This window comes from Trachemys scripta, chromosome 13 (assembly GCF_013100865.1).
Source record: "Trachemys scripta elegans isolate TJP31775 chromosome 13, CAS_Tse_1.0, whole genome shotgun sequence".
Lineage (NCBI taxonomy): Eukaryota > Metazoa > Chordata > Testudines > Emydidae > Trachemys > Trachemys scripta.
The window spans coordinates 33,274,733-33,293,025 of NC_048310.1; the positions used below are offsets into that span (position 1 = coordinate 33,274,733).

Consider the following 18,293-nt stretch of genomic DNA (forward strand, 5'->3'; position numbering starts at 1 on the left):
GGCACTGGCCTTGCATATCTCCACATGCTACAGAGTGGGTGTGTAGGATATACATATTTTCTGTTTTAATAGTGGCAGTGATCTGTTTATCATTGTCCTCACAACAATATCTCCTACAGCAGAGCCTAGGACTGCACTTGCTATTGAGATGCCTTGTACAGAGCCCAAGTTCTTATTCTTCCTTTGGGATGTAGGGTTGGATGAAGAGGCCTGAGGTGATACCACATTCAATATCCTGACCTCCTAAAGGTGCATGACTCCCCCCTTCCTCACCCGGTTTTCCTGCCTCTCTGTATATCCCTAGAAACCCTAAAAATTACATGTAGTCTGGGACTAAATACAAGTATGTTTGTGTTGGGCAGAACTTCTCTACATTGTGGACAGCACTCCTCAAATGATTTCATTAAAACAGAAATTATTTATTGTAAGGCAACAGCAAGAGTATTTCATTCTTATTTTGATATTTGCAGATTATTTTTAACCAGTAACATTTACAGTAGAACCTCAGAGCTACAAACACCAGAGTTACAACCTGACCAGTAAGCCAAACCTCTCATTTGGAATTGGATGTACAATCAGGCAGAGCCAAAAAGGAAAAAAAAAGCAAATACAGTACAGTGTGGCGTTAAATGTAAGTTACTGGGGGTGGGAAGATTTGACAAGGTAAGGAAACTGTTCCTGTGCTTATTTCGTTTAAATTAAGATGGTTAAAAGCATTTTTCTTCTGCATAGTGCAGTTTCAAAGCTATATTAAGTCAGTGTTCAGGTGTAAACTTTCTTTCAAAAGATCATAACATTTTGTTCAGGGTTATGAACAACTTCCATTCCCGAGGTGTTCATAACTCTGAGGTTCTACTGTAAATGGCAAAGGAAAGGAGTAGCACTAATAATGAGCAAACATACCCAGAACACCTAGTGCTTTTACTTTTCAGGGGTTGCTCTATTGAAGGTGGGGCAAGGATCAGACTGCTGGGCAGAACGTTCTCATTGCTCCTATTTCCCACACTGCTCTGGATTCATTAGGTCTCTTTTCCTGCAGCACTAGAAGTTTGACCCTCCATCCCCATCTTGCTTGCAGGCCTAATTCAGTGCAGCCTCTTGCCTCTGCCCAGAAAGAGAAGAGAGTTAACTTTCTCTAAATGCTATCAAATCTTTCTGACATTGCTCTAGGAGATGCCTGATGCACAGTGTTCCTCAAACTGGGGGGGACCACAAGTCATGTCCAGGGCCACCAGCCCCGCTGATCCCTCCTGGACATAACAGAACAGCTGTTCAGTGGAGTACAGGAGAAGCAAGGATGGGACGTGCTCAGGGGAGGGGGCAGGAAGAGGAGTGGCAGGGGATGGAATTTTTTTTTTCCTTCAAATGTAAAAAAACCACACCATCAGGCGGCTTGCGGGTCCATGAAAACTTTTAAAATCAAAAACAGGGGTCCTCAGGCTGCTAAAGTTTGAGAACTGCTGTACCTAGAGCAAAGCAGTTGTCACCCTCTCCTGCTTGAAAAGTCCACATGTATCAGAGAGAGGGGTGAGGAGTTTCATATTAAATCTTGATGTTTCACTGCTTGGAATCAAAAACCTAACTCTTCATGGGGCTAAAAACACTGCTGCAGGTCCCCTGCCTCAACCTGATGCTTTGATATAAATCAGTTTTATTTCACCCAGATTGTTTCAAACAAACTCAAATCCATGTATTTTTACTTAAAAAAAATAGACAGCAACTAATAGCTTTAACCAGTAACATGCCTCCAAGGCATTCTCAAATTTTACAGGATTTTCTCTCTCAGACACCTCCATCAGTACCATTCAGAGTTCAGGAACGTTTCCAAAGACTATCAATCTATTGTTAATTTAGCAAATTAGGTGTTACTGTGACTGTGAATTAGAAGAGAATAGGAAAGACTCAAGATATTCAACCACATTATGAATTATTATATACATTTTCCTCTAATAGAAACAGTTTTAAACGATACATTGGGAGCATGGTAAATAGAGTGTAATGCAGCATAGAATAGGATTTGGTAACTTCAAACATCCACTACCACTATAAAAAAAAAAAGTGGAATTTTTGATGGTAAAGTCAGAGACAGCTTTCAATTTGCAATAGGTGAACTTCAAAAGGCCTGGAGGAACAGTTAGTGTAAGCATTTAAACTTTGACTGCTTATCTGAGCTGGGATTTCAAATCTCAGGAGAGCAGATGCCTTCATGAAATTTGATACTTCCAGGTGACTGGAAACTGAAACACTCTCTCTTACAGTGTGTGTTAGTCCTTTGGGCTTCTAGGCAAAGGCAGAACCCAGAAAAGGAGATGAACATTGACATGAAAAATAATGGAAAAGGGAAAGTTGCAAGAAATGTTTCAAACTTCATTAAAGTTTGGAGGGAATGTAGAGATCAATTATACCAAAGCCAATTGCCTCAATGAGGCCTGGCAAATTATAAAGTTTCATTAAAAAACCTTTTCCTTTTCACCCTCTACACTCTACAGGATGGGACCTATTTTTGTGTGTCTGTAACACACTTGGTCCATTATATAAGAAAGAAATAACGTGTGTGTTCCTCTGGGAATTTAACAGTGCCTATGGATTTCAGCCACCAACTTTTTGTTCATGACTCTGCACTCTAAAGCTTCATCCACGGTGGCATCTCTACCTGCCATCCCAGTCTCTCCTCCTAGATGTCCTGCCACTTCCTCACACTACATGTGGCAAAGGCTAAACTTCGCATCTGTCCTCCCAACCTGTCTTATCTCCTCTTTCTCTCTCCTACATTGAGAAGTCTGCTATCCTCAAGCTCACCACCTAAGGGTCATCTGTGTCTCCACATCAACATACTCCACATGGAGATAATCTTAGTTGAATACCATCATTCAAATGTTTTTAATTTAAGGCAACTACCTAAAGGTATGTCTCTTTTAGGGCTGGTCAAAAACTGGTCAAAGTTTTGATGGAATATGGGGTTTTCAATTAAATGAAGATTATGGACAATGAAGAGAGTCTGGTTAACTCAATTTTTAGTTTATTAAAAAATCATGTTTCAATTAAGTCAGTTTTTTTCCCCCCACTGTTGTAGTTTCCTAGTTAAACTTCAGTTTGCTTTGCTACATTCTGCCTAACTACAATTCTCCATGGTATTCTTTTCCCTCCCCCATGTCCAGTTGTAGTGCAGCCTAGCTGTTCAACTACTGCCACATTTCACCCTGGAAGCTGGGACCGAAAATAAAGGTTAGGCATTTATATGGATAAGGAAAAAAATCTCTAATTATGTTAGAGGAGGCAAAAAAAAAAAAAAAAATAGAAGGGACAGAAGTCCTCATGCTTCACAACTGAAGCCAATGCCCTAGGGGTTAGGGTAGAACTCTTCCGATGGTCTAGCTAGTCTAAATGTCCAAAATGCGGGTTCTCACTGGACTGGATGACCCACCAACCTGATTCATGTGGCAATTCCTGTGCTCTATATTTTCAAGCAAGTTCTAACACAGAGCAGATTTCAAACCACAAGATCTGTCATGTCTTTCTTTTAATCACTTACATCTGTTCCTTTTCACATATTGCATTCTGATGCAGTTTAACTACCGTGGTTGGAAACACTTTGTTTTCAAATTTCCTTGCTAAAGGAAAAATACTGTTGGCCAACTGACACATATTCCCCATGTACCCATCAGAATACACCCCTAAATCTCTTTAGATAGATACGATAGGGGATTTGGTTGTTTAGGGGATAGATAATGGAACAGAGTGACAAATCCCAATCCAGGTCAACAGTAGTCAATAGCTGTTACCTTCTGATGTCCTCTGCATGAGGAGAGACAGAGGTGTTAATACAGTCCATGGTAGAAGAGTGTCTGAGTGCCACAATGAGTGCCACAACTGGCAACCTTGTTGCCAGGCTCAAAAGAAATGCCCTGGACTGTGTAGGCACAGATTGAACTACCTTCTCCCCCACTGACATTGTTGCATCAGGTCAGGGGTGAACCACATTGCCAGCACCAGATAGGGGAACTTGCACTCCAACTGCACATGCAATACCGAACAAAAGACCAGTCTCACGAAAGCTCATGCCCAAATAAATCTGTTAGTCTTTAAGGTGCCACCAGACTCCTTGTTGTTTTTGTAGATACAGACTAACACGGCTACCCCCTGATAGTTTACAGGACAGTGAACCAATCACCTTCTTGCAAAACTATATTAAAAAGAATTGTAATAACTACAATGCCACAAAGCCAAAAATATATCTAACAAATAACAGGAAGCCAAGTGCTGCTTGTATTCATAGCCACAATACTTGGTGGGAGTAGCTATTAATTAGCAGGCAGGTAGTATGCCAGCTACTCCTGTTTAGAGACAGAGGCTGCATTTGAACAGAAAACAATTATCTGTTGTGTTTGGCACTGCTCTTTGGTTCTCTTTTCTTCATTTCAATAAATATTTACAGTTTCTGGAAGAAGGAACAAAACTGTGTACATTTTTCTATCTTAGATTTTCTCCCCCTGAGAAGATTGTGTAATTAAGCAATTTCAGTGCACCAGGCTCTTCAATAAGCCACAAAGCTGGCATGGTATCAATGTCACTACTGGTCTTTGAGATCCATGCTTTAAAAGCTATTCAAACAAACAATCAAGAAAGTGATGGCGTTAAAATTGTCAACACGGACTGGAGTCAGAATCTATATTACAGCTAGTTCTTAGGTCAGGACCTTAAATAAGATTAACCGTTTGTTTAAATTTATCTTTTATTTAGAGAGAAAATGTATATGAACAAAGCTAGATATAGAAAATAGTTCAATAATCCTGAGCCAGTCAATGGCCTCTGTTCAATGGTCAGCTTGAGAAGACCTCTAACTATATCCATCTGCTAACTAGAGTCAATATACTATAAGAAATATATATGCATTTGATTTTTCTGCCCCTTTCCAACCATTTTTATGGTTGTTTACCACAGCTTCTATTCCACGTGAGCTCTAAAATGGTTTTGTACATTAAGGCCTGGTACAAGTAACCCAAAAACTATGTAGTTTTATTTTTAAATTATAGGGAATGGCCATAAAGGGACGGATGGGCGCACACACACACTTACTTATTAGCCCCAGCTCAGAACCACAGTCAAGAACACCTATTTTCATGAGACTTTAGCAAGATGATGAAAGTCTTATTAGAAGAGTGGAGATACCAATATCTCTGCCTTTCAAGGTAGTAAAAATCTCAGAGGTAATAGATTTAGAGACAGCCACCCTTTTGGGGGGGAACTGTCCCAAGAACAGTTATTGCCAAATTAATAAGAGGAACAAAAAGTTACTCATATGCCTGCAGGACTCAGTGATAAAATCACCAACCCATATACTCCAGCACTAGGAAAGCAAAACCCATTGCCTCAAGTCTTTGCTCCAGCAGCCTCAGCCATTTGATCAGATTTTATTGCTCACCTTGGCATCCTACAGAACAATGCATCCCCCCTCCTGCTTTGTTCTGGTATTTCAGGAACATCTCTGTATGCTCCCTCTCCTCACACAACTGTTCCTTCAGGAGCTTGGCCATGTGCCTCAGGCCACATCTCAGTCAAAGTAGCAGAACAAGAAAAAAAGTACAGGAGACTAATGAAGAAGTCTTACTTTTAGGAGACTATCCCATTTAGAAAATAAGGATCTAGGTAGCAGCTATACCAGAGGTTCTCAAACTGGGGGTTGGGACCCCTCAATAGGTTGCAAGGTTATTACATGGGGGGTGTCACAAGCTGTCAGTCTCCACCCCAAACCCTGCTTTGCCTCCAGCATTTATAATGGTGTTAAATATATTTAAAAGTGTTTTAATGTATGGGGGGGTCACACTCAGAGGCTTGCTGTGTGAAAGGGGCCACCAGCACAAAAGTCTGAGAACCCCTGAGCTAGACCTATAACAGAGGAACAAAAACACTTAGGGAAGCATATTCATTTATACCATAATGAATGTAAGTCTCCAGCCTTCCTAACCAATTTCCTGTCATTCCTATACTCCAGTAAGATTTGTTCCACAACCCCAGGATTTTTGACATTCAAGCCTATGGGAATGGTTCTTCCTAAGAGTCCACAAGTTTAGTGTTTACAATATGCTATCAAGTTTTACACAAGTGACATTGTTACATTTACTCAAATGTTTGTAATTCTGACCCCAATGGATATAAACTGAAAGAATAACTGTTGCGGGGCTTTCATTACAAAGCCTGGAGAGTAGGAAAAAGAACCACCCACTATGGAACAGATGAAAATCTCATCTGCCATTGTCAGTAGCTCCATAGGTCAGCAAGAAAACTCTGGAACCTGGGTTCCGTAGGAGCAGCTATGGGCAATAACAGCTAGTCAGGCCAGTCTATGGAAATTCCTTTGTCCGGATTAGTTAGTGCTGCATGGTTGGGTGGTGGATGGGAATGGTTTGTGCATAGAGAAAAGAGCCAACACGATAAGTGAGACAGTCAGAACTACTCTTTACTCTCACTGCAAGGAAATAAACTCCATTTGCTAGCTACTTACATAGTACACAACAGCATAGTTTCCACTATCTATGGAAGTGCCCACACTATGCTGCTTGTCAACTACTCCCCACCAGCAGCTGGAACAGTTATATTGTTTCACCAGGAAGTATTTGAGTTTTATAGGAAGGCACCTGAATGGAAGCATAGCTATAGCAAATACTAGTCAGACTAGACAAACATGGTCCTAAAACCAGCAGGACTAAAGCAAGAGATCGGGCGGGAGAAGTGGGAATTAAGTGGCCCACATTTAGGACATTGAGCTGCGAGATTATAGCTATTAAGCATCTCAGTTTCTCCGCAGCCCAGATAGTGACACCATTTGTGCCTTTCCTCTCCGGCTGTGCATGCAGCTATATCTGGGAGATGGAAGGCCTGTTGCCATAGTGACACTCCACAGAGAGCAGGGTTCCGGCCAAAGCTACTATGGAGATATGCTCCTGCAGTCAGAGTGGAGGTGGTCAAGAATTTAGTTATTTTGGCAAGAGTGTCCAATCTGTGTCCACTATTGGGACAGGACAAGTTTGATGCATCCAGTATTTTCTGCTCAATATACTGAGTCCCCAGGAGACAGGGTGAGCAAGAGTTCCATTGTCAACTTCAGAACGGAGGGCAAGAAAGCCAGAAAAGTGCTGTTCTTTGGCTGGAGTTAAAGGGATTAGCACTCAAGCTACCATAAAGTTTTAGCCAGGACTGCATTATGCAGTCATGACATGCACTGTATCAGATGTCAGTCTTTTTAGATTTTAGAGCTTATGAGTAACTCCTAGGAAACTTGATTCCCCATCACCCTTTAAAAATAAAATAAAAAAAAAAACACAAACACAAACCATTTTACAGGGTATTGTGTAAGTGCATTTGTTTCATTTCAAGGTGGTTTTTTTGCATGGGGAGGAGGGGGAAGAAAGCCACCCACTTCCCCAGGAATGAAAGTGGCTCTAAAGTAAACTGGTTCTCCTCCTCCAACCCCCTCCCCATCACCATTTCAAGTGGTCAGAAAATTAAACCTGGATTAAATGTGAAAAGGTAATTTCCATCTAAAAACAATCCTGACCAGCACATCCAGTTAATCTAATTATACTTGGTACTTTGATTCCCCCTCTCTCATAAAAGAATCCCATTATTCATTAAAACTTCCCTCCTTCCACTCAAAATAGGTCCTAAATTTGGGAAAGTTGTTCAAGCCTTCTGTTTTACTTCAGGCTTCTTTGCCCACCATGCATCCATATGCAGAGGAGTCCTGCTGTTCATTTACATCCACAGAAGCTTTTCATTCTATTAGTGTCAAACCTTTTCTTAAGTATCCCTTGTTACCTAAACTAAGCCATTCAGCATGGCCATGTAGTCAGAGTCTTAGCAGCACTAGCTGCTGAGAGAAGAGACAGATGCTGGCAGCCCAGCCAATCCCCCTCTCCCATGCCTTCTATTTGAGGAACATAAGAACAGCCATGCTGGGTCAGACCAAAGGTCCATCCAACCCAGTATCCTGTCAGCAGACAGTGGCCAATGCCTGGTGCCCCAGAGAGAGCGAACCTAACAGGTAATGATCAAGCGATCTCTCTCCTGCCATCCATCTCCACCCTCTGACAAAACACACTACTCATTTTCCCTGCTGCCTAGCAGACACCACACCAAGCCTCTTTGCTTTTGTACTAGGCAACTCCTGCTATGCTGAATAGGACCAGAAATGGTGTTGTAGCAGAGCAGACCCAAAATGTCTTTGCTCATCATGTTGCCTCTAACAGTGGCCATATGCTTTAGAGTGTATTTGTCACAACTGGAATTTTGCATGTGGGAAGTGCTGGAGGAAGAGTCAATGACAGTGTTTTAGCTATTGTAACAGCTGATTAGACTTTTCATGGTCTATTAAATTTAACAATGAGGAAACCAAGTAGCTAAAAATAGCTTGAAGCTAAACTTTATTCACCATACTGAGGTGTTAGGCAATGGATCTTCTGCGGTCTCCTAAAGGAGAGGTCCAGGATTCTTACTGAAGGACAAAAGTAGTGAAGAGTTCAGCTGCTCTCCCCCAAGGTGGGCTTGTCAGACAGGCATGCTTCCATGCCATTCTGGGGCACTCCCAGGTGCTTCAGGTTGGTGAGGTGGCCATCAAGCACCTGGGAGACCTTTACCTGCTCCCCTGGGGACAGACACACACAGTTTTGTTCATTCCCTCTCAATCATCTGAGACTCTGTGCTGTCAGAGAGAATACTGGGGGTAGATGGACTATTGGCCGAATCCACTAAGGCCATTCTTATGGTCAAGTCTGAGACCAGTGATGTGTTCACAGCACAAAGTTTAGAGCCTTCTTTATTTGCCACACAGACAGGTGAGTCCCATTTGCTTCAGTGCAAGCAAGGGGACATATTACTAGGGCCCTACCAAATTCATGGCCATGAAAAACACATCATGGGCCATGAAATCTAGTCTCCCCCTGTGAAATCTGGTCATGTGCTTTAACTAATACTATCCAGATTTCATGGGGGAGACCAGCATCTCAAATTGGGGGTCCTGAACCAAAAGGGAGCTGCAGGAGGAGGGGGTCAAGGTTATTTTAGGGGGCTCACAGTATAGCACCCTTGCTTCTGCACTGCCTTCAAAATCAGGCAGCTGGAGAGCAGCAGCTGTTGGTCAAGCGCCCAGCTCTGAAAACAGTTCTCCGCCAGCAGCAGTGCAGACATAAGGAGGACAATACCATACCACACCACCCTTTACTTCTGCGCTGCTGGGCAGACACGGACGTGGACATACTTTTTTGGGGTCAGAACCCCTACAATTACAACACTGAAATTTCAGCCTTAAATAGCTAAAAATCATGCAATGTATAGTTTTTAAAATCCTATGACTGTGAAATTGACCAAAATGGACCATGAATTTGGTAAGGCCCTAATCATTACATAAGAGTTAAAGTAGTTTTTGTACAGATTTAGGAGAAGTTTGCAGAGGACTAGTATTCTCCATTTGTTATCGGCAATTGACAGTCAGCTTCTAATTTTGTTTTTCAGAAAGCAGCATTTTTCCATTGCTCTGTAAACATGCCACACATTTTAGGCAGGGTAATGTTTGTTCTCCGGTTTATATAGTGGTCCTGAATGGTCCCTGGTTAGTTTATTTTTTTAGTGGAGTGACACCAGGGATAAGTTCAGTTCAACCACATTCTCCAGAAGCTTGTTTATTAGCTTCAGTGATTGGTTTCTACACAACAGTCCCTGAATCAAAAAGGAAGTTACTTCACTGGTTTGATATGGTAAAAGGGCAGTAGCTAGACTAGCCTCTGCAATCTATGCAAGACCCAGCAATAGCTTATTGTAGGTCCCAATCAATCCATAACAGGTAGTTTGGGAATCTAGCAAAGCTCATACTGTCAGTTCAGTTGCTAGCAATCACGAGAGCTATTAGGGACTGGATAAGTTAGAGGCACCATATACCTAGCTTAGAAGAAACTAAGTCACTGCTATGGTTCATCATTGATGAATGTTTTTTTCCCTTGTGTCCACTCAGAGAGTCAGGCCAATATGGCCATTAAACTGTGTGTTCACAAACGCCTTAACGTCTCCACAAGCTGGATTTGAAGGCAGCTGCATGATTACTCACATGGGGATCACTCTTCTCCATAGCCAGCTTGTGCAGGTCCAACAGGGACTAGTTCACAATTTTCTACAGTTGCAGGGCATACTGCACGGCCTCCAGGCTGTTCCCCCACTCATCCTGCTCTGGCTTCTGCAGGAGGGAACAAACAAACAAAAAGATAGGCTAGTAGACCTCACCTTCATGAGGATTGTGGGACCACATATATAGGGTACTCTGCAGGAGAAATAGGTAGACTCCAAGGAAAGTAACAAGGGGCAGTTTGAGGACAAAGGACTAATCTGACACCTTCATTGCAGCATATCCTATTACTTCAACCAGGAGTAGGGAATGGCGCTGAGAGTGCCTTTGAAGCATTCCACTCACCTAGTGGTCTAGACTGCTTCTCCCTTTCCCTGCCACGCAAGGCAGACTGCAGAAGTAATACAAAGGAGCAGGCTGCCACCTCCTCCAGGAAAGGGGGAGTAGTGGTATGGCATGAACATAATGATTTAAGAGGCATCAGGCAGACTGAATTTGTCTTTTGAGGCTCAGCTGAACAGCTCTGTCTACTGAATCTGCCATAAGGTCCCTCAGCCCACCAGTATTTGGTGAAGTTGTCCACTTTACTGCTAGCAGACTTTCTTCAGGCAGCCCTGAGTACATAGAAGCCTTTAGAACAGAATTAACTTGATTTGTTTTTGTCAATACTATTGTAGAGGAAGGAGCAATCGCACCAGCTACAGCTAAGCGTATTGCAGGAAAAAGACATACAGGCTTCCCACACAATTTTTAAATACAGATCCACAGCACCCCTTAGTGTTCCAGGGCCAAGTTACAGAATATGTATTAACAGATGGGTCATGTAACGACTCTCTACAGAGATTTTTCTCCACTGAGAGAAAAGGAGATCCACTAAAATTATTAAAACTGCTCGTTTGTACAGAAATATAAAGCAGTAATACAGCAATAGGGTGACCAGATGTTCCAATTTTATAGGGACAGTCCTGATTTTTGGGTCTTTTTCTTAAATAGGCTCCTATTGCCCCCCACCCCTACCCCCGTTCCAATTTTTCACATTTGCTGTCTGGTCACCCTATACAGCAATAACCTCACGTTATAGCTTATCTGAAAGCACTGAATCTCATATGGTTTCAATTATCCCTTTCCGGGAGACATGAATGGATTTGTTTTGTACCTTGATGTTCTGTAGGACAATGCACCTTCTTCCCCCGCACTTATTCTGGTGGCAGAAACCTCTCTGCATGCTCCTTTGGCTCATAGGACTTCAGGAACTGAGTCACATGCCTCAGAGCCACATCAGCATGGTCAAAGTAGCACAACTGTGGAAATACAAGAAATGAGTGTAGTGAGATTATACATCACACCTGGGGTTGGTTAAGGAGCCATCAATAGTTAAGGTCACCTCTTACATATAGCCTACAAAGTAAGTAGCTCTTAACACCTACAAGAACACCTTCCTTCCTACTGCTTCTGCAGCAGTGCTCCAAAATCCTCAAGTTTCTGTCTTTTCTGGCCTTTACCCAAAGCTGTTCTGGAGCCACAGCACCCTGAATAACTCCCCATTATTTTCATAGTAGTCTTTGTACCTCCAACTTAATGCGTTACTACAATCTCTGGATAAGACACCAGCTAGTAGTTCTTCTCCCCTCCCCCACAGAAAGAAAGAAAAAAAAAAAAAAAAAGGACCACCACACACACACACACACACACACACACGCACACACCCCTCAGCAAAAAAAGTTCAGAAGCATTTCTAAATTAAGCCTTGGACCTCTAAAAAGAGGCTAAGAAACACACACACTCAGCATAGCCTGATATACATAGCTAGTATACAGCTCCATGTTTACGCTGCAACTCACAGAAGCCTCACATTCAGCATAAAAGTTCTGGCACACCTGGGAGTCCATTTGGGAGATGTAGCACTACAGTATCTGTAATAGTTTAGACCCTAGTGAGGTTATAAGCAAACGCTACTGAAGCACAAACACAACCCAGAGCAAATGTAAAAATCTTGCCTCACATAGTTGCTATTAATACTGCTCAGACAAGGGTATAGCAGATGCTTCTATCCAATAGACTTCTTCTTCCATCCCAATTAGCCTCCTGGACAGTGTCTGGCAGACATTCCACAAGTGACCGCAGTATTCAGCAGTGAGGCCCTGCCCCCAGCAGTTTCCATGAATAATGGACACACTTTCTTTGAACAGCCCAGGTAGGCACTTTTTGGCTCCTTCCCTTTGATTGACTGTGAAGAGTATGATACAATAATGAGGAGAAAATTGAGTAAAGATATACAGATTCTATCAATCAACTTCTAATGTGCCTCTATGTCACCAATCACTGTAATATTTAGCTGTTGGTACCTCACAGTCACTTCTAGTAGTTCCAGTAGTGGTGCGCCTAAAGCGTACACAGTTTATCAGTGCATATTGAATGGCACCAGCAACCATCTCTATGGTCTATTAGAAGACCACACCTTGCCTGAGGCATATGCCTATTACAACATACAGCAATCTCTGCTCTGTAGTCTAGTACTCTGAGTGTGACATTAGAAACCAACCATTCCTGTGTTCTAATCCTACATGTTACACTGACTGCCTCTGCAGCTCTAGGCAAATTATTTCACCTCTCTGCCTTATTTTTCCCGTCTGCAAAAGAAGAATAATCGTGCTATTTGCCTGGTTCAAAAGGGAGCTGACTGATTTAATTAGCTTTGAAGTTGGAAAATGCCATGTAAATACTCAATATTATTTCAGCACTCTGAGATGACTCATAGCCAAGACATGATAAGGGGTGACCTCCCCCCTTCACTATGGGGGAAACTGGAAAGAACAAGCTATGACATCCTTATAATCATTGCAATTTAAATATTTAGGAAACAATATCTTCCTTTATTGGCTTTTGCTCTGCATTTGCTAAGCTGTGTGTACATTTAGTGCTAAAATGTTACAGTGCTGGTGTGGCTTACCAGAATGAACCTTGCAAGGGGAGTCATGAACTCCTGGGTTCCAACTCTGGCTCATTCTAAAACAGAAAATCCCTTAGACTAGACCGTGAGCGCCTCGGCACAGGGACTGTGCAAATGTCCTAGCACGTTATGGCCACTAATGCAATTAAATAAAAATAATAATAGGGAGTTCATTGCAGGATCGGGGCCTAATTGACTACATCCTCAATCTTGCAAACACGCAGGCTCATGCTTAACTCGAGACACTTAAATATTTCTATTGACGTCGGTTGGACAGCTCATGTGTACAAGGTCAAACACAGGAGTGTCTGTAGAAGTGTGGCCTTGCGCAAAGCACTCCACAGCTTTTCTTCTATAAAATGGGGATAAAATTGACTGAACTCCACCAGGGGTCCTTCAAGGATAGTTAGATAAAAATGCATTGAGCATGCTATGCTTTGAGCATGTGAGGTTATAAGTATTACATCAATTGTGCTACGACTTTGTCATCTGTTATGAAGTAAAAGCAAATCACAGTCCCAGCTCTGGAGCGGTCCCCTTAGTGGACTGTCCTAGAGCCAGGGACCCCAGAAACCTGGGGGGGGTCCATGACTTTGAGCCAGCTTGGCCACTGAGCTGCCAAGGAAGTGGACTGGGTTATGTTGTGCCACGGTCTAGGTTACATCAGAGCTTCACTGAAACTGAACCATCTCCACAAAACGTTTCCAATTAGACAAATCAGCAAATTCAGACAAAAAATGTTTTGTCAGAATTTTTCTAATGAGAGCTAATATGGATATTGTCCCTCTTTATACTGTGGGAGGAGAGGGATGGATTTTGGTATAGGACATTCACCATTTGTTACCGTAACTTACACTTGGGTTAATACCAGAAAATTGTAACCTCACACTGGAGCCAAGATCCAATGTGTCCCAATTTCAAACCTGGACTGACAAGGTTTTGCCAAAGGTAAAACACTATGATTTTTGCCAGTGCCTGGGACTAGTGAAAGGCCAGAACTGGAAACAGAAGGAGTAAAGCAGGGTAAATGCATTACTTCAGTAGACATTACCTTCAGATTATGTGGTGGATATCACGGTCGGGAGTGGCTCACAACTGTGAGTGCCTACCTCCGGGCAGACTGTCAGAAAACAGGGCAGACACCCAAAGCTGGTGGCTTGTTTTTGTAATTAGATTTCACCAAACCAGTAATGAATGTGAATTCCTGGATCACTAGAACAGTATTTCCAAAGAATCACAGACAATTCCCTAAGATTCTCCAATCTATCTTGCCCCCCAGACAAACTGGACTTTATGAAAAATTGGTTACTTACACCAAAAAAAAAATCACATCAGGTAGGTTGCCTCCAGTCCCAAGAGATCAGTCACTTACCCCGGATCAATTGGCACTCTAGATCTTACACCAAAGATAGTTTACTAAAGAATTAGCTGCCAGAATTAACAAATTTTATTAGCTAAGAAAAGGAAATGGCAGAGGTTAAAGCACGTAACCTATATGTACAGGTGAATCACAGCCTACAATTCTAAATGGTAGCAGTGATGTAACAAACCCAGTTTCCCAAAAGTCTTTTCAGGGTACTCAGATTTTCTCTGGTTCACTTTCCTGTCAGAGTCCAAACTATCCAGAATCCTTCCTTGAATCTATAATTATAGCTTCTTCTCAAAGAAAATAAGCTGACAGGTCACTACCCTCATGGGCTTTTCCTTCGATAGAGAGCGAGGAATGCAATTTGAATCTTTGACCTTCGCTCATCACACACAAGGACCACTTGCTTTGAAGTTAGCAATTTTCTATTAAAGTTCTTCATTTGCATTTCGCAAGGCTTCTTTCTTGCTGAAAGAGTTATTTATTTACAGGGATACACAAAATGTAAATGTTTGCTACTACAGTGCAACAGGATATAGATAAGTGAAAACAATACAAGTAACACCCCATTAGTTTTCATGACATTTAAACACCAAATACACTCTTGAACATTTAACAATCACTTTGCTCTATACTAATAGAGAAATGAATTGGCCTGGGGCTTCAATGTGAGCTGTCATACAAACCAAAATCATGTTTACACACACTGCTGTCTTGGTCCATGGTATTGGCTCAGATGACATCACAAAATTGATTTTCAGGAAGTTTGGGCACAATCTGCCCTTCATTTTGCTCAGCTCTTGCTCTGTTTCTTTGGGTTAATCTAAATCTCTTTCAAGATCCCATGATGTCTTCACAGAAATGTCTTACCCCACCTGCATTAAAAACAACTATGTCACATCTCTGGATTTGCTGCCTACCTCATTAATACAAATGAAGACTAGGGAGGTACAAGAAAGGGCCCTGCTCCAGAAGTAGTTTTTAAGAGTGGACATGTGTGGGAAAGGGAAAGTCATGCAAGCAGCTGGAACAATTGGGTGACTACTATGAAATTCATGAAGTCTTATTCCCCCCCCCCTTTTTTTTAATTAAAAAAAAACCACACCCCCACCCACCCCTTTGAAGGAAAACCTGGAAGACTCCCTATATTATCCTACTATACTTCTCAAAACACAGGTCACTGTTCACCTATTAGCCATTTGTCATGAATATTCAAATGACCCCCTTGTTATAGGTACAGCCACCTCAAGCAGGTATTTGGGAAAAGCAATTGAAATTTTGCTTGCAGTGCGTCTCCATGCAAAATTGAAGAGGTTATATTAACAAATTTTAGACACTAAGCTGTCTTTAGTTCCCATTAGCCAACACTATCCCCACTAAGATTCCCAAGCTGCCAGACAGAACTGTAGCCTGATCTCAGGGTCCTGAGCTGCACCTGTATTCATGAGCAAACTCAAATCTATATATGCCACTTGATGTACAGAGGTGGAAGGAAAAGAGGCCCACATTTCCTGCCATTGTGGGGATGTTTTGAGAGAGATGCTATTCTCTATTTTGGATAAGTCATTTTGTTGAGGCAACATGAGTGACAGCCTGGTCACTGCTCATAACTTAGGAGCAAGAGGAGTTTCTGCTCCTAAAATATGCTCTTGGAAATCATTAAGTAACATGGGGAAGTGACTTGGAATTATGATTCTTACCCTGAGACATGTCACCCTATCCACATGGGTTCTCCCCCACCTCCTTTGTTATTCAAGCACTTATTACTCCCAAGTATAGGACACCAAACCAGAGGTCGGATCAAGGGTTTTAAAGGTGTATAGATTAGAGACAATGCCAATATTTCAATCTAAAAAAGCAGGTTAGGCTGGGAGGTACTTGAACAATGTTATTAACTAGAAGATAGAGAAAATTCAAGGGCATGCATAGTATTGCTTGGTCAGTTATTCTTGTTGCTTAGAGATACTGAAGTAGTGCCTAGGGCTCTGCCTTATAGGAACTGTTTGGAATGCTGTTGCAATTTTAACTAAATGCATAGGATGGTGTTTAGAGGGCCTGTTTTCGCCAATAGCCATGCCAGTGCAAGTCTAGGAAGGATTAGTTTTCTTAACCACTTCTTACATCAAGACCCAGCCTTTTCTTCTCCACACCTACTTTACCCACTGCTGAGTATAAACTACTCAAGGGACCACCCAAGTTTAGATCTACACTGCATGATTGCTAGCAAGGGGAACAATTCCTCATCCTTACTTTTCCATCTGACTTCCTGCACCCTCTTCTGAGGCCTGATCCCCTCCCCCATACAAATGGAGCAGATACCAGATTGCAGCTGAAAGTCAAGTTTTATTCAGATTTATAACAGCCAGCATGACAAGAAACCCTGATCATAAGTAGTTCAGCTGTTCTCCCCCAGGGTATGCTTGTCAAACAGATACTCTCCCATGCCATTCTGGGGCACTCCCAGGAGCTTCAGGTTGGTGAGGTGGTCTCCCAGCTGCTTGATGGTCTTCACCTGCTCCTCCAGGTAGTCAGACTCCAGGAAGTCACAAAGCTGCAAGGTCAATTGACATTTTGTTTCAATCTCTCAGATCAGAAACAGATCTTAGATTGTTTCTGGTCACACATCATGATGTGTGACCAGAAAGGACTGAATACAAGTATTTGAAATCCACTACCTTTAACTGGAAAGAGTCCTGGGACTGGAAAGAACGGGTGTTCAAGTTTTAGCCAGGAGATATTTTGCTGGAGCAGTCATTCAAGTGTAACATTTACCTACAGCCCATATTCCCCACACACCCCTTTAGCCTAGAGAATGTTAGCTGGGAAAGAGCTTCATACTGGTGATGGTTTTTTTACTTCATCCAGCATCATTCTATACTGTATGGCTAGAAATATCCAATAGCAGATGCCATTCACCACAGGTTAAGTGCCTGCTAACAGGACCAAGGAATACAGAAGACATCACACACAATTCTCTGAGAACATGTGTTTTGCTGCCTCTCATCTCAATTCAATACTGCCCTTTCTGCTAGTTTTATACTGCACTGATATTTACATGTTCACCCCTTAGTGTAAGTTGCTCTATTTAGTTAGCAGTATCGCTCTTCCAGGCAGGCTCCTTTCCCATCATTCCCTTCCTCACCCTCTTGTATGGCCCCAGTTAATCCACTGGGAAACATTTGGCAACAGTGGGAACTTAACCCATGATAGGTTCTGGTCATTAGCAGTCCCCTGCCCAGGTCAGAAGTGCCTCCTTTCAAGGCTCATCTTAGCTGAGCCAAGTACAGAGACTGCTGCTATATAAAGCAAGGCATGAACTAGGCCCTCCCTCAGAAGGGGTTGCTTTAGCTGATCAGTTCATACCTCAGTTAATTACTCCCCAGCAACCTTTCACCCAGACACATCTCCAACCCCCAAACACTTTTCTTGTCTCACTCCTTTTTCAGAGGAAGAGAGCTCTGAAGATATTAGAGTATGGGGGGGGGGGGAGAAGAGACCTAGACAGCATCCATTCTATTGCTTTCAATGGGGGAGGGGGTGCACAGGGAAATCACAAGTGGGCAAAAAGAAAAATACAGTTTTAAATTTTCACTTAAGTTGTGGATGTGTAAGTTTTCAAACTTTTCTTTTGCGGGGGAGGAAGAAGGTTTGACACCATGTTAAAAAAAAAAAAAGCCACCCTGTTTTTCCATCAGGGAGACTTGTTGGTCAGAGTTCCCAGCTGTGAGAGGCAGCTTCCTTAAAAGACAAGTTGACTTGGCACAAAAGTGAGTAGTATACAGCAGTGGCTTCCAGACTTGATTCAGGTACAATCTCAAAACATTGCAGTGAAGGGAATGGATGAACAAAGGGCCAGCTCTGGCTTT

General features: G+C 42.3%; 1 protein-coding gene and 1 pseudogene across 1 annotated transcript in view; both read right to left on the reverse strand.

Annotated features, from left to right (window-relative positions):
• Positions 1-8,516: 8,516 nt before the first annotated feature.
• LOC117886834 lies at positions 8,517-12,000 on the reverse strand (annotated as a pseudogene).
• A 4,822-nt stretch (positions 12,001-16,822) lies between these two features.
• LOC117886611 (ferritin heavy chain A-like) overlaps positions 16,823-18,293 on the reverse strand; it is a 3,468-nt gene continuing 1,997 nt past the window's right edge. The window contains exon 4 of the mRNA XM_034788594.1: positions 16,823-16,978. Within this exon, the coding sequence (XP_034644485.1) occupies positions 16,823-16,978 (156 nt within the window). The remainder of the gene's footprint in view (positions 16,979-18,293) is intronic.